Here is a 27,941-nt window from a genome sequence, read left to right as displayed (position 1 = left end):
AATCTGAAATGCCTTTCTTTCTTTCTATTTCTTTCTCTCTCTCTCTCTCTCCTCGTTCTCCCAGCTTTCAAGATTCTTCGTCGGTTGCACTTTCTCGTGTGAGTGCGCTTTGTAAAATGCGTGTTCCATTCCAACTTCAAAACAAAACACCAACCCTGCAAAACCCGTGCAATGCAATGTTTCTTCTTTTTCTTTTTGCTCTACCAATCTCCCTTTGTAAAATAAAAAAATGTTTTATTATTATTGGGTAAGTAACCCAGAAGAAACAAAAACGCGGGGGGTGGGGGGAAGTCCGCTGACACCTGACGGTTGGATCCCGCCACGAAGGGGTTAAGGCAACCAGCAGCCGAACTCTCGCCTTCCTAGAAAGGAAGCGGCCCTTCGCAGCCAAGGCCCGGTGTTGTTGAGGGGAAGGAATAGCGGGCGCACCTTCCGGTTCCGCTCCTCTCGGGCCACGAAGGAGGAGCCGCATTGCCTGGCAGAGCAGCTGGAGGCTGGTTGCATGGAGGGAGCCGCCAGCGGAAGGTGCGGCGGGTTTGATTTTGGGGGGTGGGAAAGTGGGGACCCCGTTGCCGTGGGCGGCCGTGGAGGCAGAAGGCGCTTGCTCGGAGGGCGGCTCCAAAGGCTGGAGCCCCTGAGCCGCTGGTTCAAATGCCGCCTCTCTTAGGGACTAGGAACTTGGCGGAGCTGCTCTAGGCGTTTCAGAAGGGAGTCCTTCCTGGAGATGCCATTGCGGGTGGGTCCTGGGATCTCCTGACTGCAGAGGTGGCGATCCGCCTCTGATTTTCGATGCCCTTCGCCTCCCCAAAAAAAGAACGAGGAAAAAATAACTGGGTTAGGAATCATAATGTAGTGGTTATGGTTTGGTAGGGAGAAGAGAGCAGAAGGGGAGAAACAGCAACTCCGAGGGGTTAAGGGTGGGAAGGCGTCAGAAGGAAGAGAAAAGGCGAAATTGTGGTTTGACGGCGTGTGTTAAAAATGTTGAAACTTAATAATAATAATAATAATAATAATAATAATAATAATAATAATAATAATAATAATTAATAATATCTTTATTGTCATTACCCCCTCTCGGGGACAACAAAATTACTTGGCTGCTCCATCCACCCAGGTAGGGCACTCCACACAAAATCAAATCAACTATAAAAACACTAATTAAAACAATACAGTATAAAACAGCAAGGAAGATTAGATGACTTTCAAAGTCCAGGCTTCCCATTCCATAAAATAGAATTGGGGCGGAGGGAACTGGATTGGGAATTAGGGACATAGGAAAGTGCCTTGAACGCAAAGTGCTGTGGCCCTTATAGCTCAGTATTGTTCATACTGGGATGTCAAGAGTCGTTTATTGTTGTTGCCAGGATTGCTTTGTTGTTGTTGTTAATGATTTAGAACTGCGGTCCGTGGACCCCCAAGGTCTGCGTAACCCACCCAAGGGTCCATGAGCACCATTCACATAACAAAAACGACCATAGAGGTGTCAACATTTTCAAATGTAGGGGGTCTGTGGCTGGGCTTTTGAAAAACGGGGTCCGCAGTACTTCACATAAGAATGGTCTTCAGTGGTTCCCAATTAGCTGAGTTACAACTCCATCGGACAGGCCTTTGGAATGTAATACGTTCAAATCTTTCATAAATGTGGTGGAAGGGAGGTTAGCCACCTGTGATTTGGTTGAGATTCCTGCATTGCAACTTTGCAACTTTTTGCAGCTGTTGTTAAAGTTGCAAAACGACAGAGCGATGGAGAAATCTCTGAAACAACAATGGGATATCAGCTCAGACATGATGGAGAACAGCAACAACCTGGAAAAGATAGACAAAGCATTTTACAAGTACAGGAAGAAATAACATGGACAGAATAATTGTCACAAACAGGAAGAACAAGGATATAGATTGAGTTCCTCATTTGTAGTTCTATAAATCATTTAATGTGTCAGCACGAATAGAAGTTATTAATATTGCAGTTGTTGTAGAAGGGATTATTATTTTGACTGGGATGTAACTGAAAGTAATAAGATTTTGGAACTCACAAATAAAGAAAATCATCAAACCGTCAATTCTACCTAAATTATATGATTTGGTATTTGAGGCCACCTAAATTATATAATTTGGTATTTGGTAATTATATAAATTGGTATTAGTAATTGTATTATAATTTGGTATTAGGGTATTATTGGATTGAAATGGAAAATTAATAAAAAAATATGATATAAAAAAGAGATTCCTGCATTGCAGGAGGTTAGACTAGATGACCCTGGGGGGTTGTGTGTGTGTGTGTGTGTGTGTGTGAACGCACGCCAAAGTAAAGATGGGTGTCTTTTGCATGTACTACAAGCTGTACAATGAAGGTACCCGGCGCACATCTGTGGGGAGGGAATTCCTTCTGGCACATCTGTGGGGAGCAGCCCTCTGTAGGGGCTGCTACAGAGAAAGCCCTCTTTTGGGCTGCCTCCCCCCCCAGGAATGAGGGTGGTGAAACTACCAAGACACCCCCCCCCCCGCTGATTTTAACCCCTGAGAAAGTATGGAAGGGAGAAGACAGTCTTTGAGATTTCTCTTGTAAACTGTGCTCCATGCTGTTAACCACTCTCTACCGTTATCCCTTACAGTTTTCGGCAAGCAGCTACATCTCTGCCATCATGGTGAAATCATGTTGTGCAATAAACTGCAACAACAAATTTTTGCTGGGCAACAATATCTCATTTCACAGGTAAGGTGCCCTTATGATGCCCTTAGGCTTGAACTGAATTTTCTCCATACTTGGTACATTCCCTGCATATAGAAAGCTAGCAAATAATGGATGGTGTGCAGTGAGTGAAGTGGCAGCTTCACTGATCTGATCTGGCAGAGCCCTTCTAACAATTTTTATGTTACCATGTCAGATAGGATGGTTTATAATTATGGCTTCCTCCTGAATGTACTAAGCAAGGAATACATATATATTATTAACTAAAACGGGAAAGTTCTATCATGTGAGCATTGAAATTATGTGAGCACCGCACCGCAGTCTGAAATGGTACTGTCTGCATACAGCTTTTACTGCAAGCTCATTCTTCCCCATTCTGTTAAGAGTTTGGATGTAATCCTTGACGCCTCCCTTTCCGTGGAGGCGCAAGTTACAGCAACAGCCAAGGCGACATTTTTCCACTTTTGCCGCATCAAGCAGTTGGTCCCTTACCTTTCCCGCCCCGACCTGGCCACAGTGATCCATGCGACGGTCACCTCCAGGCATGACTACTGTAATTCGCTCTACGCAGGGCTGCCCTTGAAGCTGTCCCAGAAACTCCAGCGGGTGCAGAATGCTGCAGCGAGGCTCCTCACGGGGTCTCTGCCATGGGAGCATATTCACCCAGTGCTTTTCAAGCTGCACTGGCTCCCGGTGGAGTACAGGATCAGATTTAAGGTGCTGCTTTTGACCTTTAAAGCCCTTCATGGCCTAGGACCCTCGTACCTACGGGACCGCCTCTCCCGGTATACCCCACGGAGAGCCTCAAGGTCCATAAATAGCAACACCCTAGTGGTCCCAGGCCCTAAGGAAGTTAGATTGGCTTCAACCAGAGCCCAGGGCCTTTTCAACTCTGGCTCCAGTCTGGTGGAACGCTCTGCCTCATGAGACCAGGGCCCTGCAGGATCTGATTTCTTTCCGCAGGGCCTGTAAGACAGAGTTGTTCCGCCTGGCCTTTGGCTTGGAGCCAATTTGATTCCCTCCCTCCCTCTCTTTCTTTTTTCTTTTCCTTCTCCTGCGATGAGGCTACATTTTAATATTTTAATGTTTCAATATTTTAATACTGTATTTTAATTTTGTCTTTAAGTTGTAATCATTCAAATTGTTTTTATTATTGCTTGTAAGCCGCTCTGAGCCCGGCCTTGGCTGGGGAGGGCAGGGTATAAAACAAAAATTATTATTATTATTATTATTATTGCTGAGCTGTCGTCTCCACTCTGTGGTACCCCTCCACCGGCCCTGGTGATGCTTTGCTGCTCATCAGTTGCACTTCAGGAGAGAGCCAGGGCATAGGGAGAGTGCTGGGGACCACCTTCAGAGACTTGGTGGGCTGGATTAAGCCCACAAACTGGTAGTTCCACACCCCCAAACTAAATCTGTAATCAACATGTTGATGCTGGGGTTGCAAGGAGAGGTATCTTTTCTTAGAAGCCAGCCAGTGTTCCTGCTTCCTTGCTGCTCTGTCCCCCTCCATCAACATCTGTGGGCCCCATATGCACTATAACTTTAAAGCAGTATCATACCTAGGACCCATGTACCTAAGGGACTGCCTCTCCTGGTATTCCCCACGGAGGACCTTGAGGTCCACAAATGACAACACTTTGGAGATCCCAAGTCGCAAGGTGGTTAGATTGGGTCTCAACTAGGGCCAGGGCCTTTTCAGTACTGGCCCCGACTTGGTGGAACGCTCTGCCACAAGAGACTAGGGCCCTGCGGGACTTGACATCTTTCTGCAGGGCCTGCAAGGCAGAGCTGTTCCGCCTGGCCTTTGGTTTGGACTCAGTCTGTCCCTTATGTTTTGCTCCCCTTATGGTTTTGATCTATGGGCTACTTTTAAAATGAGGCTGCATTTTAAATTGTATTTTTAACCTGTATTTTAAATTGGTTCCCGCCACCATTATGTTTTTATTGTAATTTTACTGGTGTTAGCAGCCCTGAGCCCGGCTCTGGCCGGGGAGGGTGGGGTATAAATAAATTATATTATTATTATTATTATTATTATTATTATTATTATTATTATTCCACTCTAAATAGTCTGTTGGAGCACTTGGGCATGATCAGGAAACAGCTCCAAACGTGAGAGGCCTGAGCAAGTTCCCTTTGCACCAGCAAAAGGGAAAAATAGACGGCAAACTTAGTCAGCGGCTTCATTTACTGGCAGGCTTGAGCATACACAGTTAACATGTTTGCAGAGTCTCCTGCTAGAGCGCTAGCAGGGTTACTCCCTTAGGTGGAGAATTGCCACCTGGACTGCACAGCAAAACACTCAGCAAAGTACAGGTCCAGGTTGCAGGTTCATATGTAGCTCCAAGCACAGCTCAGAGGCAGGTTTGGCCAGGTATAAGCAATCGGCAATCTTGCACTTAAAACCAGCTGCAAGCAATCAGCACTTACATTTTTCCTGGGCAAGAGTAAACCTCCTTCAACACAGTCATGGTTTCTCCCAAAGAATTCTGGGAGCTGTAGTTTGTTAAGGGTGCGGAGAGTTCTTAGGAGATCCCCTTTGCTCCTCACAGAACTATAATTTCCAGAGTTCCCTGGGGAGAGGGATTGGCTGTCAAACCCCTCTGGAGATTGTAGCTCTGTGAGGGAGAATGTGCTAAACTAGATGGACCAAGGGTCTGACTAAAGGTCAGGCAGTACTTGCTGGGATAGCTCAGTTGGTTAGAGTGTGGTGCTAATAACACCAAGGTTGCAGGTTCAATCCCCGTGTGGGCCAGTTGCGTACTCCTTCATGGCAGAGGGTTGGTCTAGAATATGATTGTGTGGTCTCTTCCATCTCTCTGATTCTATCTAGTTATAGCCGTGTGTGTTTGTTTCATAGTTATGAGCACAGCTTCTGGGTATCTGTGAGGAGAGGAGTTTCGGACTTTTAATCCATTTGTGCTTTGTGCCTCTGCTGCCTGTGAACACATTGTATGAAATGGAACATGAGTGCAGTATTTAATTGCCATATATATATATATATATATATATATATATATATATATATATATGCTTTCGTAGATTTTCACGGGTACAGGAATGCAGGTTTTGGTGTCTTCGGGTGTCTTCCCGTGTAAGAGTTGGGGTGTCTAGGCGACGTTTCGACGAGGTCTCACTCGTCATCTTCAGGCTGGTGCTTTCGGCTTCTTGTTACTGGAACAGAGCAGGATCTCAGTGTTTGAGTTCCTATAAATACTGTTGAGGGGGTGTGGTGTATAGCCTCCAATGTTCTGGGCAGAGAGGAAGTTTCCAGGTTAGTGTGCCTTTTCTTCTTTTGTTCATTAATTACTTGAGGGATATCTTGAGTGATTTCTTGAGTGATATTCTGAGTACCACTTAGGAGGGTCATTAGGTGTGGATTAGTTGCTAAAGCTTTCGTGTCTTGACCTCTTGAGCTTGTGAAGAGTTTTTCTGAGAAGATGGCTGTACTGCACTTAGTTGTGCTCTGGCTTGGCTTCGTGTATAGGGGCGAGCTGTGGTTTTGTGCCCTGTGCCAGCCAGATCTGTGTAGGGATTGCAGGGGGGTGCAGCATCCGGAGGTGCCACTATGGTTTGGCTACTGGATGGTGTCTGTAATTTATCTGTGGAGAGGGTCTGGGTTTGGGTCTGGTGTGGTTGATTGGAGATGGCGTTCTGTGTGCCTCTGGTTCTGGTGTCGGTTTTTGTGGGGAGGGCTAATTTCCAGATGTCTGGCAGGCGGGACGTGTCGTCACGCTTGTTCATGTTGTGAGGGTGTTTCTCTATTTCGATGGCTTCCATGATTATTCTCTTGTGGTGATGTTCCATGTTAAAGAGCAATTTGGAATCTGCAAAATTAATTTCGTGTCCTGTTTCTTTCATGTGTTGGTAAAGAGAGGAAGTTTTTTCTTCTTTTTTGACGGCATTCTTGTGTTCTGCTATACGTGCATTTATTCGTCTGTTTGTTTGTCCAATGTACGTGGCTGGGCAGACTTTGCAGGGTATTTCATAGACCCCTTGGTTTTCTAACTGGATTTTATCTTTGGGGTTTCTGAGGATATTGGCTATTTTTTGGTTGGTGCAAAAGGCTGTTTTGATATTGTGTTTATGGAGGATTTTGCTAATTTTATCTGTAGTGCCCTTGATGTAAGGAAGGAGGGCCATGCCATTGTTTTCTTCTGTGTCTTGGTTTTTGGGGGGCACAGAAGAAAACAATGGCATGGCCCTCCTTCCTTACATCAAGGGCACTACAGATAAAATTAGCAAAATCCTCCATAAACACAATATCAAAACAGCCTTTTGCACCAACAGCCTTGCACCAACAATATCAAAACAGCCTTTTGCACCAACCGAAAAATAGCCAATATCCTCAGAAACCCCAAAGATAAAATCCAAAGATAAAATCCAGTTAGAAAACCAAGGGGTCTATGAAATACCCTGCAAAGTCTGCCCAGCCACGTACATTGGACAAACAAACAGACGAATAAATGCACGTATTGCAGAACACAAGAATGCCGTCAAAAAAGAAGAAAAAACTTCCTCTCTTTACCAACACATGAAAGAAACAGGACACGAAATTAATTTTGCAGATTCCAAATTGCTCTTTAACATGGAACATCACCACAAGAGAATAATCATGGAAGCCATCGAAATAGAGAAACACCCTCACAACATGAACAAGCGTGACGACACGTCCCGCCTGCCAGACATCTGGAAATTAGCCCTCCCCACAAAAACCGACACCAGAACCAGAGGCACACAGAACGCCATCTCCAATCAACCACACCAGACCCAAACCCAGACCCTCTCCACAGATAAATTACAGACACCATCCAGTAGCCAAACCATAGTGGCACCTCCGGATGCTGCACCCCCCTGCAATCCCTACACAGATCTGGCTGGCACAGGGCACAAAACCACAGCTCGCCCCTATACACGAAGCCAAGCCAGAGCACAACTAAGTGCAGTACAGCCATCTTCTCAGAAAAACTCTTCACAAGCTCAAGAGGTCAAGACACGAAAGCTTTAGCAACTAATCCACACCTAATGACCCTCCTAAGTGGTACTCAGAATATCACTCAAGAAATCACTCAAGATATCCCTCAAGTAATTAATGAACAAAAGAAGAAAAGGCACACTAACCTGGAAACTTCCTCTCTGCCCAGAACGTTGGAGGCTATACACCACACCCCCTCAACAGTATTTATAGGAACTCAAACACTGAGATCCTGCTCTGTTCCAGTAACAAGAAGCCGAAAGCACCAGCCTGAAGATGACGAGTGAGACCTCATCGAAACGTCGCCTAGACACCCCAACTCTTACACGGGAAGACACCCGAAGACACCAAAACCTGCATATATATATATATGCATTTCCTCCATAACACGCACAGACATTTCCCCTTACTTTCTAGGAGGAAAAAAGTGAGTGTTATGGTGCAAAAAATACGGTGTGTACACACACACACACACACCATATTTTTCGCCCTATAACACGCACCCGACCATAACACGCACATAGTTTTTAGAGGAGGAAAATCCGTAGGCATGCCACCCGTAGGCATTTCCTCCATAACACGCACAGACATTTCCCCTAACTTTGTAGGAGGAAAAAAGTGAGTGTTGTGGTGCAAAAAATACGGTGTGTGTGTATATATATATATATGTATGTGTGTACACACATACACACAGTGGATGCTCGGGTTGCGAACGTGATCCTTGCGGGATGCATGTTCGCAACCCGCAGTGTTCGCAACCCGCGTCTGCGCACGCACGGGTTGCGATTCAGCGCTTCTGCGCATGCGCAAAGCTCGATTTAGCGCTTCTGTGCATGCGCGATCACTGAAACCCGGAAGTAACCCGTTCCGGTACTTCCGGGTTTCGGCGGTCCGTAACCTGAAAAAACACAACCTGAAGTGTCTGTAACGCGGGGTATGACTGTATATCACATACTTGTCATAGGTTTCCTCTGGGGAAAAAAGATCTGTTGAAAAAGTGGGTTTGGAACATCCGCCGCAAAAACTTCACTCCCACGCGGCACCATGTGATCTGCTCAGAACATTTTTGCGAGACGGACTACCTTGAAAACGTAGCTTCCGGGAGGCGGTACTTAAAGCCTGAAGCGATTCCGACAATGTTTAACATACCCGAGCGGCTGAAGAAGGTAAATCTCACCGTCCTCCCATCAATCTCGTGGACGGACGCCTTTGCTATACAGTACAATTGTGCCCTACACGGGGGTCTGGCTCAGAGTGTTCTACGTATATGCAGAAATTTGTGTACTCGAACCGTTGGAGCCATCCCTTCACAAGTATACTGGTTTCCCTGTGGCTGGCTTGCTGAAAGGGCCTCGCTGCCCCAAGGAACTCAGAGCCTCTCAAAATAGCATATTTTGCTTTTTGTTGCACCTGGAGTCGCTGGCAAGAGCAGCCTCACCACGCAGAAACCCTTTCCTCCTTAGAGAGAATATTTGCCTCTTTGTCTTCCTTGGGGAGCAAGGCTCTCTCTGCGCTCTGACTCCAGATGCACTGGGATGCTCTTGTGAGATCTGGTGGGAGCACCTTAGACCCAGCGTGTAGAGAGGGCCTTTATGACTTCCATAGCTGCAGGTGGAACGCCTCTGAATACCACTTGCTGGGAATCACAATTAGGGGGTGTGCTTGAGTGCATGCTCTAGTTATCTCCCACTTGGTTATCTCCCGTTTGGATTACTGCAATGCGCTCTACATGGGGCTACCTTTGAAGGTGACCCGGAAACTGCAACTAATCCAGAATGCGGCAGCTAGACTGTTGACTGGGGGCGGCCGCCGAGACCACATAACACCGGTCCTGAAAGACCTACATTGGCTCCCAGTACATTTCTGAGCACAATTCAAAGTGTTGATGCTGACCTTTAAAGCCCTAAACGGCCTCAGCCCAGTGTACCAGAAGGAGCGTCTCCACCCCCATCGTTCAGCCCAGACACTCAGGTCCAGCTCCGAGGGCCTTCTGGTGGTTCCCTCCCTGCGAGGTGTGAGGTTACAGGGAACCAGGCAGAGGGCTTTCTTGGTAATGGCGCCCACCCTGTGGAACGCCCTCCCAGCAGATGTCAAGGAAATAAACAACTATTTGACTTTTAGAAGACACCTGAAGGCAGTCCTGTTTAGGGAAGTTTTTAATGTTTGATGTTTTATCTTGTTTTTAATATTCTGTTGGGAGCCGCCCAGTGTGGCTGGGGAAACCCAGCCAGATGGACAGGGTATAAATTATTATTATTATTATCCCATAGGCCAACGATAGGCCACTGCTCAAAGTTTCATTTTCATACAGGGCGGTAAAAAGAGGCGGCCCCACATCCGTCGTGATCCTCCGCCAAGCCGTCAGTTGAAAACCAAGGAGAGCGAGGCAGAAGTGCCTTCCCCTGGGAGCGATGTTGTGGGGCTGGAGCACTCCTACTCTCTCCCAGCCAGTCCAGGTAGGTCAGCAACTAAACTTCACAAAAGGCGCTGCTGGAATACAGCTTTCTGTAAAAAGAGACCGAGCGTGTGAGTCTGTGGAATGCTCTCCCCAGGGAGGTTCGGCTGGTGCCTTTGTTATATATCTTTAGGCACCTGGCAAAAATGTTCCTCTTTAGCCAGGCCTTTGGCTGACGCCCTTTTAAAATGTGTTTGGGGTGTGTGTGTTATTGGATTATGTATTTTGTGGTTTTATCTTGTGCTTTTATTTTGCGAACCACCCTGAGACCTGCAGATAAATTGTGGGAATGTTAAGGATAATAGGAGAGGATACAGTGATTAAATATTATCACTCACGCTAGTGAGTCATGTAGCAGAGCAGATTCCCCTCAATTCAGTAGGAAGCAAGTTTGCAGATTCATTTGAATCCCTTTAGTTAAGCAATCCAATCTGGCTTGCCCAGATGGATTATTCCTGGTGTCCCCTTTTATCCCTCTTAAAAGAATAATGACACAAGAGTCTTTCCTTATCAGTAACAAGAACTTTACTCGCATTCAGTTCACAGTATGATTCCTGAAGGCAGGCTTTAGCTAGTAGTTACATAACAAAGTGTGAGTTCATCCCATATGGGGATTGAGCCCATGTGCTGCTGGCCGAGACCCAGCAGACAGCAAAATACATTAAGAGAACGGCATTAAGAGAAGAAAATGGCTGCAGGAGAGCAGGATGGCAGCAAGAGGACGATGGCTGCGTGACTCGGCTCCTTTATGGGGTCAGGCAGGGTCATGCCCATCTCCCTGTTCACATGCAGGGGGAGAACACTGCAGACCAGTGGAACCGGAAGTTACGCTGGCTGGAGTAACATCCTCCCCCCACCTGTGTTCACTCTAGGAAAACAATGAATGTTGTATTTGACTGCCCCAATGGATTGTTTAGTCGTTTAGTCATGTCTAACTCTTCGTGAGCCCCTGGACCAGAGCACGCCAGGCCCTCCTGTCTTCCACTGCCTCCCAGTTTGGTCAAACTCATGCTGGTAGCTTCAAGAACACTGTCCAACCATCTCGTCCTCTGTCGTCCCCTTCTCCTTGTGCCCTCCATCTTTCCCTACACCAGGGTCTTTTCCAGGGAGTCTTCTCTTCTCATGAGGTGGCCAAAGTCTTGGAGCCTCAGCTTCACGATCTGTCCTTCCAGTGAGCACTCAGGGCTGATAAATAAAAATATTTTAGTATTGATCAACATAATTTATAGCTTGCTATTGAGCCAAGTGAATTGACCATCATATGCCCCATCCTGGTATTCACCTCTTGTCCTTAAAAACTATTAGCCCGGGATCTTCGCTTGACATCTGTGCGGGAGCACGGCCTGACTGACCCTACAGCAGGAAAAGGCCCTCGCTTCCTCCAGCCCAGGCCTTGGAGGGAATGCCGGGAGAGGACATGGCAGAACATCTCGGAGGAGCCCGTCGACAACTCGGATGCCCATCGCCAACGTTTCCGCCAGTTCCGCTACGAGGAGGTCAAAGGGCCCCGAGAGCTTTGCGACCAGCTCTGGGACCTCTGCCACCAGTGGCTGAAGCCCGGGAAGCACACCAAACTGCAGATGCTGGAGCTGGTGATCCTGGAACAGTTCCTGGCCAGTCTTCCCTGGGAGATGCAGGACTACGTCAAGGAAGAGCAGCCAGCAAACTGTGATAGTGCCGTGACCCTTGCCGAGGATTTCCTGAAGAGAGGGCAAGGGGAAGAGGTGAGTTCATTTCCCCTATGGCAGATCTAGGCCTCTGAGACTGGCTGCACAAGCTAAAAGCATAGAGTTCCAACGAGAGTAAAGGTAAAGGGACCCCTCACCATTTGGTCCAGTCGTGGCTGACTCTGGGGTTGCGGCGCTCATCTCACTTTACTGGTCGAGGGAGCCGGCGTACAGCTTCCGGGTCATGTGGCCAGCATGACTAAGCCGCTTCTGGCGAACCAGAGCAGCGCACGGAAACGCCATTTACCTTCCCACTGGAGCGGTACCTATTTATCTACTTGCACTTTGATGTGCTTTCGAACTGCTAGGTGGGTAGGAGCAGGGACCAAACAACAGGAGCTCACCCCATCGTGGGGATTCGAACCGCTGACCTTCTGATCGGCAAGTCCTAGGCTCTGTGGTTTAACCCACAGCGCCACCTGCATCCCCTTCCAACAAGAGTAGCCATCTCAAAGGGAAAGAAGCTGAGTATTGAGCATAGACTCAGGCAGAGCTGCAACAGGGAACCTCTTGTGTGGGTGATATGTGTACTGGTGTACTGGGTTATTCCTTCAGAGACGCCGAGTACAGCTGGTTTAAACTGGTTCTGTTTTTTCTTTCAGTCAAGGTCATGCTGTCTATAATAAGAGGCCAGAAGGAGCCTGGGTTTCTGCTTTCTCTACCTATCTCTTTTCCGTCTGGTGTGGTGTTCTGTATGCTTAGTGTTAAGATTTAGTCTTATTATAAGTCATCGTAAGTTTTAAGTAAACTCTGCTGCAACTGGATTTCTTAGGTACAGTGCCAATCCTGAATACAGTGGTGCCTCGCAAGACGAAAAGAATCCGTTCCCGAGTCTCTTCGTCTTGCGGTTTTTTCGTCTTGCGAAGCAAGCCCATTAGCGGCTTAGCGGATTAGCGCTATTAGCGGGCTTAGTGGATCAGCTGATAAGCAGCTTAGCGGTTTAGGGGATCAGCTGTTAAGCGGCTTAGCGGATCAGCTGTTAAGCGGCTTAGCGGATCAGCTGTTAAGCGGCTTAGCGGCTTAGGATCAGCTGATAAGCGGCTTAGCAGCTTGGGAAAAGGGGGGGGAGGGAAAAAACCCCGCAGGAACTCCCAAGACATTTTCGTCTTGCGAAGCAAGCCCATAGGAAATTCGTTTTGCGAAGCACCTCCAAAACGGAAAACCCTTTTGTCTAGCGGGTTTTCCGTCTTGCGAGGCATTCGTCTTGCGGGGCACCACTGTATATTGGATTTCTGACCGTTATGCTCATTTGCCTTCAGTAGCAGTAAAGCTCTGCTAAAAGGTAAAGGTACCCCTACCCATACGTGCCAGTCGTGTCCGACTCTAGGGTTGTGCGCCCATCTCACTCTACAGGCCGGGGGCCAGCGCTGTCCGGAGACACGTCCGGGTCACGTGGCCAGCGTGACGAAGCTGCTCTGGCGAGCCAGCACCAGCGCAGCACACGGAAACGCCGTTTACCTTCCCGCTATAAAGCGGTACCTATTTATCTACTTGCACTTAGGGGTGCTTTTGAACTGCTAGGTGGGCAGGAGCTGGGACCGAAAGACGGGAGCTCACCCCGCCGCGGGGATTCGAACCGCCGACCATATGATCGGCAAGTCCTAGGCACTGAGGTTTTACCCACAGCGCCACCCGCGTCCCTATAGCTCTGCTACTGCTGGTCTATTTTGGGGAATCCTGCAACGTGTTTAACTGCTAACTATGCATTGGAATCAATATTGAGTAGACTTTCAACGACAAATTCCTGTCCTAAAGCACAAGCCTCAGATGACTGCCTAGATCAGCCTTTCTCAACCTGTGGGTCCCCAGATGTTGTTGAACTACAACTCCCATCACCCCTAGCTAGCAAGGCCAGAGCTCAGGGATGATGGGAGTTGTAGTCCAGCAACGTCTGGGGACCCACAGGTTGAGAACCGCTGGCCTAGATTTTCACCCAGGCTTCTGCAGGCTTCTCATTGCAGCAACTGGCTGGCCATTGTGGGAACAGGATGTTGGGCTTGGTGGGCTTTTATTGCGTTCTTAACACTGCCACATTGACGGCCGCTGCCTCGCCAGCAGACATAGTGCCGCACAGACCTGAAGGGACAGAGCCTATCCCTTTCTGGGCTGCGCTGCCTTCTCTCCCTCACCCATTTTCCTGTTTTTAGGTGCGGAGGCCGCTGGCCGAGATGGCAGCCAATCTCCCTGAGTCCGAGAAGGCTCCCTCGGAGGTGCGGCGTTCGCTGCGGGTCAGGAGGCCCACCAGGAAGGGAGATGGAAGTTGTGCTTTGCTGGGTAACAATTCTTTGTGCTTCCCTTGTGGCGGGTGAAGGGGGAAATCCAGCCCCCCAGGTGTGGCTGGACTCCCATCGTACATTGACATTGCTTGCAAAGGCTGATGGGAGTTGTAGTTCTGCAGGGCTAAGGGAGCTGGGCATGTTTAGCCTGGAGAAGAGGAGGTTAAGGGGTGATATGATAGCCATGTTCAAATATATAAAAGGATGTCATATAGAGGAGGGAGAAAGGTGGTTTTCTGCTGCTCCAGAGAAGCGGACACGGAGCAATGGATCCAAACTACAAGAAAGAAGATTCCACCTAAACATTAGGAAGAACTTCCTGACAGTAAGAGCTGTTTGACAGTGGAATTTGCTGCCAAGGAGTGTGGTGGAGTCTCCTACTTTGGAGGTCTTTAAGCAGAGGCTTGACAACCATATGTCAGGAGTGCTCTGATGGTGTTTCCTGCTTGGCAGGGGGTTGGACTCAATGGCCCTTGTGGTCTCTGCCAACTCTATGATTCTATGATTCTAGGGCCAAAAGTTCCCCCCTCCTGTTCCTATGACATGTCTTTTCTCTCGCCTCCTCTTCCCCTCCTCCGTTGCCTGCCTGATATTCTGAGAGCTGCTGTCACAAGACTCTAGTCCTGGGTGAGGGGCAATTCTTATCCCCAGCCTGTCACAAAAAGGCTTCTCTGTTTGTTTAGAAGTAGGAGGACTGGGCTATTACTTTATCTATAAAGGGAGCGACCATAGCGCAGTGGTAGAGCATGCAAGAAATCCCAGTTTCAACCTCCCCAGCAGTGTCTCCAGGTACGGCTGGGAGAGATCCCAGTCTGTAATTCTGGGCAGCTGCTGCCAGTCAGTGTGGACACTTCTAAACTAGATGTGCCAGTGGATATCCTAACTAAAACAGTGCAGACAGAATCTAAAATGGAGGTATTTTTAGGACACCGTAGCCACCTATGGAAGCGAACCAGTGCTATTTTTCTAGAACACTATGAACACCTCCTTTGTTCTCTTGAACCTCGGTTTTTGCGCATCTCGGAAGCCCAAATGATTCGGAACCTGAACACCGAAAATCCAGAAGTAATTGCTTCTGTTTTCGAACGCGCCTCAGAAGTCAAATGGCTTCCGCTGCATGTTTTTCTATTTTTTTCATTTGATTTTGCTGACTGACCATTGATCCTCAGTTTTTGAACATTTCAGAAGTCAAACGGTCATCCGGAACGGATTACGTTCGAAAACCAAGGTTCTGCTGTGACGGCAATGGCGGCCACCTGAGAGGTGCCGGAACTGAGTTCCGGAAAGTTCCGGCTGGAAAAAGAAAGCCCTGAAGCAAACCATATATGGCACCCTTTGCCCGTTGGTTTCTTAGGTGATTTCTTGAGAGAAAGAGAGAGTTTTCCCCTTCTTTCTTAGAATTCATTTCCCCTGTCTCTGTCTGTCTTGATCCTCCAGAAGATGAGCCTGCGAGCGACGACAACCAGGCAGAGATCATTCAAGCCGAAGTCCCTGCATCTGAAGAAGTAGTGTCTCAGGAGGAAGTTTCCTCCGTGACTGAGGCTGCTGAAAGTGGGTACTCATTAAATATGGCGTTTGTTTAATAGAAGCAATCTCTCTCGAGAACGGATCTGGAGCTGCTGTTTGTCATACTGCCCTGAGTAAAGGGAGCGGTGCTTAGATCTGGGCCTTGTCTCTGCCAGGGTTTCGAAGGGATTAAGAATGTAAGGCCAGCACTCATATTGTACCCCATGGAAGGAAAGAAGGGAGTAACCAAGAGAGGAATTCTCAGAGGTGCGCTGAGCGCGATTTATTTGACCTTTGCTTATTTATTTATATTCCCCCGCCCCAGTTATTTTATTTTATTTTGACAAAGTAATAATCTTAAATAAATAAGAATAAAAATGTGCACCGCACCCCCGAGACCATTCCATTGTAACTATCCAACCTCCCAAAATTTTCAGCACCTCCTGTGATGGTTTGACCCCTTTCCGTTTTAACAGTACAAATTCTAAAAACACCATCCGTATCCCCTCAAAATCATTTCTCCTGCATATTCCCCGTCTTACCTTAATGGCACATGTTGATTTATCATTAAAAGCTATATCCCACACCTCTTTATACCATTCTTCCATTTTATATTCTGCTTGCCCCTTCCACTTCCTAGCGATCATAATTCATGCAGCTGTCAATAAATTTCTGAGCAAGCCCTTCATGGTCTGCGAACCTTCCACCCCATCGTAAATTGATAATGATGCTACTTCTGGACTTTTGGTTGGCTTTAACCCGGTGATTTCTGTTATCTCCTTAAACACCCTTTGGCAGAAAAATTGTACTTATTTACACCCCACCACATGTGAACAGAATTCTCTGTTTCCTGGCATCCCCTCCAACATAACACAGAATATTCCTTGTTCATTTGATTTAATCTAACTATATCAGATTAAATCAGGTCAGACCATTGCTTATTTATTAGTTTTATTTTAAATATATTTAGGTTCATTTTCTTTCTTTTTAGTGTTTGATGTTTTATTGTGTTTTTAATATTCTGCTGGGAGCCACCCAAAGTGGCTGGGTTTAGGTTGATTTTCTGAGCAGATACCCATTCCAGAGCCTATTACAATCACAAAGCAACTTCAACATTAATCAGAAATGGTGTGTATTTGGCTGTATCCCTTGTACCCCCATTTCTCCACAGCAGTTTTCAGGCTCCATTTCTGCCCCCCTCTCTCATCCTTATAGTTGTGCCGGTGAGCGATGGTTGGCAGAGCGACGATGAAGGGGAGCTGTGTGGGGCACCGTGCGAGGGAAGCGAGGGCACAGAGATGGAGGAGAACTCCAGGGGTCTGGGAGGAACAAAGAGGCGACAGGGATCTGAGGCACCTGAGAAGGGGAAGAAGAAACTGGCAGGTAGTCTTTTATTTCTATTCACTTAGTTATTTTTGCTACCCCGCTCTTCATCCGGAGGTCCCAGGGTAAGTCACAATGATGTAAAATGCTGTTCCTAGCATTAGTCTGATTGGTGTCCGAAAGACTGAGCGCTAAGCAAAAATAAGTATTTTACTATTTTAATCTTTTTTTTAGCGAAGTAGTGAAATATTGCAAACATTTGCCGCAAACAGGTTCAGTAGATCTGAGGAAGCAAAGGCAAGGGAGGCGAATTAGAGTAAGGGTTCTCTTGTTTGACAGCGAAAGGGAGAGAGATAGCACTCCCAAAAGCAGTGGCCAAATGTCCCCCAAATTACCCCAAATTGGGTAAGACACAAGGTTTATTTACACATAGCTATGGTAACAGAGAGCTGCAGAGGAGGCGCATTCAGAGACTTGTCAAGACAGGCCCAGAAGTGGACTAAAAATACAATATGGAAGAGATTTGCCTGAGTCTGTGTCGGCATCAAAAGTGGCCTTTGCCCCTTGGCCACTTCTGGTGAATTCTCCTCAGGGTGCTTTGCTCTTGCAGAGGCAAACAGACAGCACCATTCCCAACACCTCGCTGAGAGAGACGGCTGCGCAGACCCCGATGATGACTTCGTTGTTCTCTTGAAACCATTTATGGGCGGAGACCACGCAGCCCGTCTTCCTCACCGGCCAGCTGTCAAAGGCGCCGGAAGGAGCGGCCAGGGGGCAGAAGCCTATCGCTGCGTCCGAACTGGTGGCGTTGACGCCGCAAGAGCAAGGGTAGAGTGTGTAATTTCTGTCCTGGAGGAAGAGGTTTAGCTTCCAGTTTTCCGGCCCGAACCATCCGCAGCAAGACATCCTGGATTGGAAATAGTCCCAGGCAAGCATGGCGGACCTGTTGGTTTCGTGCCTCAGGTCGTAGTACCGGATGAGGTGGAGGACAAAGGCGGGCGCTTTTTCCTTCATGGCCTTCGCACGGTGGTAGATGAGCAAGCCGGTGCTGGCCTGGGCCACCAGGAGCAGGAGCAGGCCGAGGAAGTACAGCCCCAAGAAACATCGGCTCCCGCTGAAGGCCCCCACGCAGCCCAGGAAGCCCATCACCATGGTGACGGCCCCGACGCCAATCAGGGTGTAAGGCACGATGTTCATGGTGGACGTCGAGATCTGCAGGATGGTGATGAAGTTTCTCTTGTCGAACAAGAGCCATAGTCCGGAGCCCATCAGCATGGCCCCCAGGACAAAGAAGAGGTGGTTGAAGAAGAAGAGGCTGTAAGTAGTGGCTTTCTGACAGATGGGCCTCATCTTCTCACAGACGCAGCTTCCTTCTGTTTCGGAACTCAGAACCTCCAGGACAGACACACAAACAGACAGTTCAACACCTGTAGGGGCTTGGATGAGCCACAGAACGAAGTGCCTGAGAGACCTGGGCTCACAGCTTTTTTTATTATCGTCTAGCCGCCTGAGTTCTGCGCCCCAACCCCTCTTGTTTTTTAACATCTGCCACTTCATTTATGTGGTCTTTTCCCCCTCCCCCTTTCTGGAAGTGGAGCTCTCAGAAGTGGCCTTCCTCCCCCTGTCAGCTGACGTGGTACATTCCATTTGATTTCCTCACTTCTAAACTGATGGCCACTGGTCAGGGATGATGCGAGCGGAAAGTTCAGCAACATCTGGAGGGCCTGATACATAGATAGATAGATCCATCTCTTTAGAACAATAAAAATACAATTTTAGTTTGTATTTATACCCTGCTTGTCATCAAATGGTCTGAGATGAGTTACAGAAATATAGCAATGAAAATAACTCCAATATATCAATAGAATACTTGCCTTTGACTTTCAGGTGTCTCAATAGGCCTATGTAGTTGTTTATAATTTCCTTGAGTAGCTATTCACTTTAGCAGTTGTTCTGTTAGGGTTGCAATACATCAATAATAATAATAATAATAATAACAATAATAATAATAATAATAATTTTATTATTACAGTGGTACCTTGGAACTCAAATGGCTTGGCTCCTGAATAAATTGGCTCCCAAACGCCGCAAACCTGGAAGTGAGTGTTCCAGTTTGCGAACGTTTTTTGGAAGCCAAACGTCCGATGCCTTGGTTTTCGAACCGTTTCGGGAGTCAATGGACTCCCGGAACAGATTAAGTTTGACAACCAAGGTACCACTATATTATTATTATTATTATTATTATTATTATTATTATTATTATTATACTCCACTCATCTGGATGGGTTTCCCCAGCCACTCTGGGCAGCTTACAGTGTATCTTAAAACATAATAAAAACATCAAACATTTGGGACAAAGCCTGTATTCAGCCCCCTTAAGCACCTTTTCCTCTAAGGCATATGTGGTTCTCCCCCTCCTCGTTTGATCCCCACAACAACCCTTTGAGGTGGGTTAGGCTGAGAAGCAGTGACTGTGCACTCCTCACATTTTAATTGTGTAAACTATCAGTTTAATTGTGTAAGCTATCAGTGGGTTGGGTGAAACTTCAAGGCTTTCAGAAATACAAAAAATCCCTAAGGTAGAATCCACTCTTCCAAAAAGCCCAATGAGGATGTCACATGCTGACAGTTGGGGACCGGGGAACCCAGAAAATCAGATGGGAGAGGCAACGGAATGGAGTCTCATAGGAGGGGGTATGGCTGGCAGACCAGAGGAACAATCCACACTGTAATGTTTTATTGCAGGACCCATTTGTGACACTCTTTTCTCTCTCTCTCTCATTTTGTTCTAGCAGGCAGTGATCAAGTGCCAGGGAATGAAGAGGAAAGTCAGCTGGAAACAGCCGAGCGAGGAGGAGAAGAAACTTCGGGGACAGTCAGCGGGAAATCTCCCCAGGGTCTTAAGGTTGAAGGGACACCTGGAATCCTGCAGCACACAGAGCATCTGAAGGAGATACCAGCGAAAGAGAATCCATATAAATGCCTCTCCTGCGAGGAAAGTTTCCATAAGCGGTCTCAGCTGGTTATACACCAGAGGGGTCATGCTGGAGAGAAGCCGTACAGTTGCTCCCAGTGTGGCCAGGGTTTCTCTTCCCGCCCTGAACTTCTTGGCCATGAGACAAGCCACACAGAAGAGAAACCGTATCAGTGCTCGGACTGCGGGAAGAGCTTTCGGGAACAAGCGTATGTTGTCCAGCACAAGAGGATCCACACGGGGGAGAGGCCGTATACGTGCTCCGAGTGCGGGAAGAGCTTCTATCGCAGAGGGTCCCTTATTCTGCACGAGAGAATACACACGGGAGAGAAGCTGTACAAGTGCCCGGACTGTGGGAAGAGCTTCAATCGGAAGCCGCACCTTGCCGTGCACAGGAGAATCCACACGGGGGAGAAACCCTACGAATGCTCCGACTGTGGGAAGAACTTCACTGTGAAATCTGCCCTCAACGTGCACATGAGGACCCATTCCGAAGAGAAGCCGTACCAGTGCTCCGACTGCGGGAAGAGCTTCCGCGAGAAAGGGACCCTCAACATACACAAGCAGAGCCACACGGCGGAGAAGCCGTTTCAGTGCTCCGAGTGCGGAAAGTGCTTCCGCTACGCAGCATCGTTCCGAAGACACAAGAAGTCCCACTCGGTGGGACCCGTGTTGAAATCCTACGAATGCCCCGAGTGCGGGAAGAGCTTTGGCCGCAAAGATTACCTTATCACACACCGGAGAATCCACACCGGAGAGAAGCCGTACATGTGCTCCGTGTGCGGGAAGAGCTTCAACCACGGTGCGACCCTCGTCACGCATAAGAGGACTCACACGGGAGAGAAGCCGTACGAGTGCTCCGAGTGCGACAAAAGCTTCAAGCAGATTTCGGGCCTTATTACACACCGGAGAACCCACACGGGAGAGAAGCCGTATGGATGTTCCGATTGCGGGAAATCCTTCATCCTGAAATCGTACCTTGATGTGCATAAGCGGACTCACACCGGAGAGAGACCGTATCAGTGTTCACACTGTGGGAAAGGGTTCTCGTGCTCCTCTTACCTTTTAAGACATGAGAAAACCCACACCGGGGAGCGATCGCACATATGCTCTGACTGTGGCCAAAGTTTCCATTGGAAACGGTCCCTGATCATGCACATGAGGAAACATACAGGGGAGCAGAACGTACACGATTGCACCATCTGTGGCAAAAGCTTCAGCTGGTCGTCTGCTCTTAACGTACACATGAGAACCCACACTGGAGAGAAGCCATATGTGTGCTCTGAGTGCGGGAAAAGCTTCAGCGGCAAGTGGATCCTCATTCAGCACAAGAGAATCCACACGGGCGAGAAGCCGTACGAATGCCCCGAGTGCGGGAAATGCTTCCACGTGAAATCCTCTCTCCTCGCGCACCAGAGGACCCACACGGGGGAGAAGCCCCACGAGTGCTCCGAGTGCGGGAAGAGCTACAGCGTGAAAGCCAACTTCACCGCGCACATGCGGACGCACACGGGGGAGAAGCCGTACGAGTGCGCCGAGTGCGGGAAAAGCTTCTACAAGAAAGACCGCCTCATGACGCACAAGAGGACCCACACGGGAGAGAAGCCGTACCAGTGCTCGGAGTGCGGGAAGGGCTTCAACTGGAAAGTCGGCCTGATCAACCACATGAGGATCCACACGGGGGAGAAGCCGTACGCCTGCGCCGCGTGCGGGAAGTGCTTCCACAAGAAGGACCACCTGGCGCGCCACGAGATCATCCACACGGGAGAGAAGCCCTACACCTGCTTCGACTGCGGGAAGAGCTTCAACCAGAAAGTCGCCCTCCTCGTGCACAAGAGGACCCACACGGGAGAGAAGCCCTACAAGTGCTCCGAGTGCGGGAAGAGCTTCAGCTGGAAAAAGTCCCTGATCACACACAGGGCGGCTCACACGGGAAAGAAGCCCTATCAGTGCTCAGAATGCACGGAAAGCTTCAGCAGGAGATCCCAGCTTGCCGAACATGAACAGATGCACATAGGTGAGATGGAGTGGGATGATTTGCTTCTGTGAGGGCAGGTCAATGCCCTGGGGGGAGCACCTCCTTTCCAGGTTCGGCCCCAGGATCCCTGGATTAAAAGTAGCAGTAGTGGTGGTAGTAGTAGTAATAGTAATTAATAATTAATTAATAATTTGTTTATTATTTATAGCCCACCCATCTGGCTGTGTTTCCCCAGCCACTCTGGCCGGCTCCCAACACCATCAAACATTAAAAAATTGCCTTCAGATGTTTTCTAAAAGTCAGATATTGTTCATTTCCTTGACATCTGCTGGGAGGGCGTTCCACAGGGCAGGCACCACCACCAAGAAGGCCTGGTTCCCTCTAACCTCACTTCTCACAGTGAGGGAACCGCCAGAAGGCCCTTGGAACTGGACCTCAGAGCTGGTCCCTCGGGCTGAACGATGGGGGTGGAGATGCTCCTTCAGGTATACTGGGCCGAGGCCATTTAGGGCAGGGGTCACTTTTTCAGCAGGGGGCCAGTCCACTGTCCCTCAGACCTTGGGGGTGGATGGCGGACTATATTTTGGAGGCAAAAGAAGAACGAATTCCTATGCCCCACAAATACCCCAGAGATGCATTTTAAATAAAAGCACACATTCTACTCATGTAAAAACACCAGGCAGGCCCCACAAATAACCCAGAGATGCATTTTAAATCAGAGGACACATTCTACTCTTGTAAAAACATGCTGATTCCCAGAACGTCCACGGACCAGATTTAGAAAGCGATTGGGCTGGATTCGGCCCCCAGGCCTTAGTTTGCCTACCCATGGTTTAGGGGTTTAAAGGTCAGCACCAGCACTTTGAATTGTGCTCGGAAATGTACTGGGAGCCAATGAAGGTCTTTCAAGACCAGTGTTAAATGGTCTCTGCGGCCGCTCCCAGTCACCAGTCTAGCTGCCACATTCTGGATCAATTGCAGTTTCCGGGTGACCTTCAAAGGTTGCCCCACGTAGAGCGCATTGTAGTAGTCCAAGGGGGGAGATAACCAGAGCATGCACCACTCTGGCGAGGCAGTCCGCGGGCAGGTAGAGTCTCAGCCTGCGTCCCAGATGGAGCTTGTAAACAGCTGCCCTGGACACAGAATTGACCTGCGCCTCCATGGACAGCTGTGAGTCCAGAATGACTCTCAGGCTGTGCACCTGGTCCTTCAGGGGCATAGTTACCCCATTCAGGACCAGGGAGTGCCCCCCACCTGCCTCCCCCTTTCTCCCAAAAACAGTACTTCTGTCTTGTCAGGATCTCTGGCAGCATGCCAAGGAGCAGCCCATAGCTCAGCCTCCTTTTTAACCATCCTATATGCCCTTTTAAAATGTGGCTCTTTCTTTTTTGGCAGGGGGATGTTATTGGGTTGTTTTTATTTTGATTATACAGTATATTGTGTTTTTTATGTCGATCTTTTCAGCGAATCACGCTGAGACCTCTGGGTATAGGGCGGTATATAAATTCAATAAATAATAATAATAATAATAATAATAATAATAATAATAATAATAATAATAATAATAATAATAATAATAACCATCTCAGAATGTGACAAACCTATATCCTCCTTGTTGTTCCCCCACCTGCCCCATTCGTGGTCTCCCCACTCCCTGTGAATAAAAACCCTGTAGCAGTTTATTTTTTGTACATTTCAGGTTTCATTGCCGAATCTACGGAGCTCACCGTGGAGGAAATCAGCACCGCCGTGGTAAGGAAGAGCTCTCATTTTGCTTTGCCGAGAGAAGCTTTTAATTACAACGCATCATTATTTCCTCTATGACAGGAATCGGGGAATGGCCTTTTTCCGTTCCTTTCTGGGGAATCCCCTGGGGTCATATGACAGTGGTAGGTGGGGCCAGAGGGGGGCAGCCAATGAAATGTTACCTTTCCTCAGCCAGCGAGTTTTATGCTCACTCCCTCACCTCCCTGGAGCTGTTATCAGAGTTCAAGGAGACGCTCAGAGGGGTACAAAGCAAGAGGGAGGCTTGGGGAGCAAGTGCGTGGCCTGGGGAGAATTCTGATAAAGAGTGACAATTCCCAGAATTCCCTGGGAAGAAGGACTGATTGTTTAGCCACCCTGGGAAATGGAGTTCTGGGAGAGGAACAGAGGGTCTCCTCAGCACCCATAACAGACTACAGTTCCCAGGATCCTTTGGGGGAAGCCATGACTGCTTAAAAGGGACGCGGGTGGCGCTGTGGGTTAAACCACAGAGCCTAGGGTTTGCCGATCAGAAGGTCGGTGGTTCGAATCCTCGCGACGGGGGGAGCGCCCGTTGCTCGGTCCCTGCTCCTGCCAACCTAGCAGTTTGAAAGCACGTCAAAGTGCAAGTAGATAAATAGGTACCACTCTGGCAGGAAGGTAAACAGCGTTTCCATGCACTGCTCTGGTTTGTCAGAAGCGGCTTAGTCATGCTGGCCACATGACCCGGAAGTTGTACGCCGGCTCCCTCAGCCAATAAAGCGAGATGAGCGCCGCAACCCCAGAGTCGTCCGCGACTGGACCTAATGGTCAGGGGTCCCTTTACCTTTACCCTTTATGACTGGTTAAAGTGGTGGACGCGGGGGGCACTGTGGTCTAAACCACTGAGCCTCTTGGGCTTGCCAATCGGATGGTTGGCGGTTCGAATCCCCATGACAGGGTGAGCTCACATTTCTCTGTCCCAGCTCCTGCCAACCTAGCAGTTCGAAAGCACGCCAGCACAAGTAGATAAATAGGTAAACGGCATTTCTGTGTGCTCTGGCTTCCATCACGGTGTCCCGTTGCACCAGAAGCAGTTTAGTCATGCTGGCCACATGACCCAGAAAGCTGTCTGTGGACAAACGCTGGCTCCCTCGGCCTGAAAGTGAGATGAGCACCACAACCCCATAGTCATCTTTGACTGGACTTAACCGTCCAGCGGTCCTTTACCTTTTAAAGTGATAATGCAGATGAGAGCCTTAAACTTAAACCACGCCTAAATCTGGATATGCCAAAGCTGCCTTTCCTTGGCTGGGCTGTGTAGATGACGTCTGTCTTATTCATAACACTCTTTGATTGTTCCAGATGAGCTTGGATTGCAATGCCATTATTCTGACCACCGCTGTATAGAGCAGGAAACGTCGGGAAGCTGCACTTGGGTAAGACAAGCAACAGCCAGCGTGTTGTGGAGCCTGGAGTTTTGTGTGAGGACCAGGGAGACAAAGGATCAAATCCCTGGTCCATCCACGGAGGTTCCCTTATGACGATAGGCCAGTTCCTCCTCCTTAGTGTATCCTCCATGTTGCAAGGATAAAACGAGGGTGAGGGAGAGTGGAGAAGCTGCTATATCCCACCAGGAGAATGGGATATAAGCACAGTAAATAGTAATAAATTATATTTATTCCTGTTTAGGGAAGCTTTTAATGTTTGATGTATTACAGTATTTTAATATTTTTTTGGAAGCCGCCCAGAGTGGCTGGGGAAGCCCAGAGAGATGGGCAGGGTATAAATAATAAATTTATTATTATTACTACTACTTTTAATCCAGGGATTCCTGGGGTCGAACCTGGAAAGGTGGGTGGGGTATAAATAAATTATTATTATTATTATTATTATTATTATTATTATTATTATTATTATTATTATTATTATTATTATTATTATCATCATCATCATCATCATCATCATCATCATCATCATTATTATTCCCAGACCCCATTAAAAAATTCTGCTTTATTACCTTGAAATCCCTCAGATATCTTAAAAACCACCTTCTCCCTTAAGAACCTGCTGGTCACCCTTGTCCAACTGATTTTATTAATAAACTCTGGAGAGATGTTTATTAGCATACTGTTTAAGCAGAATAAATGTATAGAAGTAGGGTCTCCTTTTCTAATAGACCTTTGCCTCCCAAACATTCTGATTGGTTTCAACATACAGTGGTACTTCGGTTTTCGAGTGTCTCGGAAACTGAACGTTTTGGTTTCCGAATGTCGAAAACCCGGAAGTAAATGCTTCCATTTTCAAACATTCCTCAGAAGTCAAACGGCTTCCACTGCATTTTTTTCCAATTTGCTCCATTGAAACTGCAGGCCGCTATTTGCGCCTCAGTTGTCAAACGTTTGGGCAGCCGAACGGTCTTCCGGAACAGATTATATTCAATAACTGAGGTTCAGAAAGAATATGCTGTTAGAAACGACAGGTATGAGGTATGAGGAAAGAACGACAAAGCTGTAAAAACAAATAGCTTCATTGAACATCAGAGGGTTGTCTCCAGCTTACTCAGAGTAGACTGAAAACAATGGACATGACTAACGTAACTTCATTCATTTCCATGGGTCTGCTCTGAATACAACTTCATAGAATTGACAGCATAATAATACTGACAACTTGTTCCCTTTTGTATAGTAATTATATGTTCATATTACACTTTTTCCTTTGTATTTATAATCAACACCATCAGGCAGTACTGTGAAATTTTGTTAAAGAAGTATAAGTACAGGTACAGGTAGGTCCCGCTATCCACCCACTCACTCTTGGAAAATTCACTTATCAGAGTGCAAATAATTATGCCCAAATCTGCAGATTCAGATATCTAAATATCCAGATTTTGCCCACTTCCTTTCTTTGTGCTTTGCTGGCCAACGGCAGCCATTTTTGGGCAGAAAACATGCAGAGAGTGAGGGAGATTAGAAAAATCAGGGAGCAGGAGAGATCGGACAAATTTGTTTTTCTTTTTATCTCTTTTTTGCCGGTTGGCTGCAGCTGTATCAGGAAGGAACCACAGAGATTGCACAAATCCCCAGTTAGAAATATTCCCATAGGAATCAATGGAAATCATAGACTTGTTATGCGAACACTCGCTTTACGAATGATTTCCAGGGAATGCAGTGTGTTCAGTAAGTGGGACCTGCAGGTATATAGATAGTGCACTCAGGTCAACAATGCAGACCCTGCCTTGTGTCTCTAATGGCACGAATGATTATGGGAGTCGTAGTTTGCTAAGGGTTGTTAGATCCCTGTTTCCCTTACAGACCTACAGTTCCCAGATTTCCCTGTGAACAGAGATTGTCAAACCACTCTGAGAATAAGAGTTCTCTGAGGGGAATAGGAGTCTCCTAACAAACTTCTGCACCCTTAACAAACTACAATTCCCAGAATACTCTGGGGGAAGTCGTGGCCATTTAAAATAATATAATGGTGCTTTCTATGCATTGTATGGAGGTGGCCAAAGCAAAGATATATACCGTATATAAAATACAGAATAACTTATGCAAGTTAAGACCATGTTACATGATAATTTATACAAGGCTCAAAAGCTTTGACTGGGGCAGAAATTAGACTTCCTAAATGCATAAATCTGTGTTTCATTTTGTTTTTTAAATAAACATGGCATTCATATAGCTGTGGACATTAATCTACAACTGTTTTAGGAACAGGCATTTTATTACTTGTGGAAAGGATCCTTGCAAATATTTTCATGCTGATATTAGAAAGATGTATTTATATATATATTCTCTCTCTCACTTTTAGCAAATCATTGTGATGCTCTTTTGTTTTCTTTCCCATGCAGGATTCTGGAAGCTAGCCAGTTTGCTGAACCTGATTTTTTTTTTTTAAAAAAAAGAAAAAGCTTTTTACATATGCCGCTGCAGCAGAGTATCTTTAACCTTCTTATGAGTTCTGTGCAGAAACTCAATCCCTTTTCAGGGCTTGGTTATTTTGCAACTGCTTCAGAATTATTGAATTATCTCTCAAGATCATCTCCTCCCTCTCTCTCAATCCTTCTGGTCGTTGAAGCCCCCATCTGGCTTTTAATCCATGTCAGCACTATATAAAAACCCTTGTCTTTGCTTGCATTTTCCGAAGGATATAGCTCTGAATAAAACTTTTTAGAATCGAATGGGTGAATTGCATCTTCTGGCTTCTGTGTTTGGTTCTGCCTTGCCCAGTCTGTGCTTGAGTCAGAGATTTCTACGAGTTTATGCCTTTTAAACCTCTAGCCCTGAGAGTAAAAAGCGGCCCTCCAGACC

General features: G+C 47.4%; 2 protein-coding genes and 1 pseudogene across 4 annotated transcripts in view; 1 reads left to right on the top strand and 2 right to left on the bottom strand.

Annotated features, from left to right (window-relative positions):
- The window catches only part of LOC308580360 (uncharacterized protein), a 40,106-nt gene extending 39,909 nt beyond the window's left edge, over positions 1-197 (bottom strand). The window contains exon 1 of the mRNA XM_081181791.1: positions 1-197. The gene's annotated coding sequence lies outside the window, so the exon portion shown is untranslated.
- A 198-nt stretch (positions 198-395) lies between these two features.
- LOC308580359 (uncharacterized protein) lies at positions 396-27,811 on the top strand. 2 transcript variants are annotated; one of them, XM_081181788.1, is made up of 12 exons: positions 396-525; positions 2,613-2,713; positions 8,632-8,833; positions 9,979-10,123; positions 11,428-11,846; positions 13,997-14,123; positions 15,563-15,676; positions 16,847-17,014; positions 19,750-21,945; positions 23,606-23,658; positions 24,994-25,067; positions 27,482-27,811. In XM_081181788.1, the coding sequence occupies exons 2-11, from the start codon at positions 2,643-2,645 to the stop codon at positions 25,036-25,038; spliced, it is 3,540 nt and encodes a 1,179-aa protein (XP_081037914.1). In that variant the 5' UTR covers positions 396-525; positions 2,613-2,642; the 3' UTR covers positions 25,039-25,067; positions 27,482-27,811. The 2 variants fall into 2 exon arrangements, with proteins under 2 accessions (XP_081037914.1, XP_081037913.1); XM_081181787.1 differs by having other exon boundaries at positions 19,747-21,945.
- LOC308581021 (CD82 antigen pseudogene) lies at positions 17,194-18,587 on the bottom strand (annotated as a pseudogene). The gene has a single exon. The product of its transcript is annotated as a CD82 antigen pseudogene (transcript).
- Positions 27,812-27,941: the final 130 nt, after the last annotated feature.

Source organism: Podarcis bocagei (genome assembly GCF_964188305.1).
Source record: "Podarcis bocagei genome assembly, chromosome: 2".
NCBI classification, from domain to species: domain Eukaryota; kingdom Metazoa; phylum Chordata; class Lepidosauria; order Squamata; family Lacertidae; genus Podarcis; species Podarcis bocagei.
This window is presented reverse-complemented; position numbering and strand designations above follow the sequence as displayed.

What these genes read in the sequence shown, in the direction of transcription:
- LOC308580359 (XM_081181787.1), top strand. Translation starts at nt 2,643, where the DNA reads ATGGTGAAATCATGTTGTGCAATAAACTGCAACAACAAATTTTTGCTG. An exon ending in CTCTCTCCCAGCCAGTCCAG is followed by an intron (nt 10,124 to 11,427) that starts GTAGGTCAGCAA and finishes AAAAACTATTAG; the next exon opens with CCCGGGATCTTCGCTTGACA. An exon ending in ACATGAACAGATGCACATAG is followed by an intron (nt 21,946 to 23,605) that starts GTGAGATGGAGT and finishes TGTACATTTCAG; the next exon opens with GTTTCATTGCCGAATCTACG.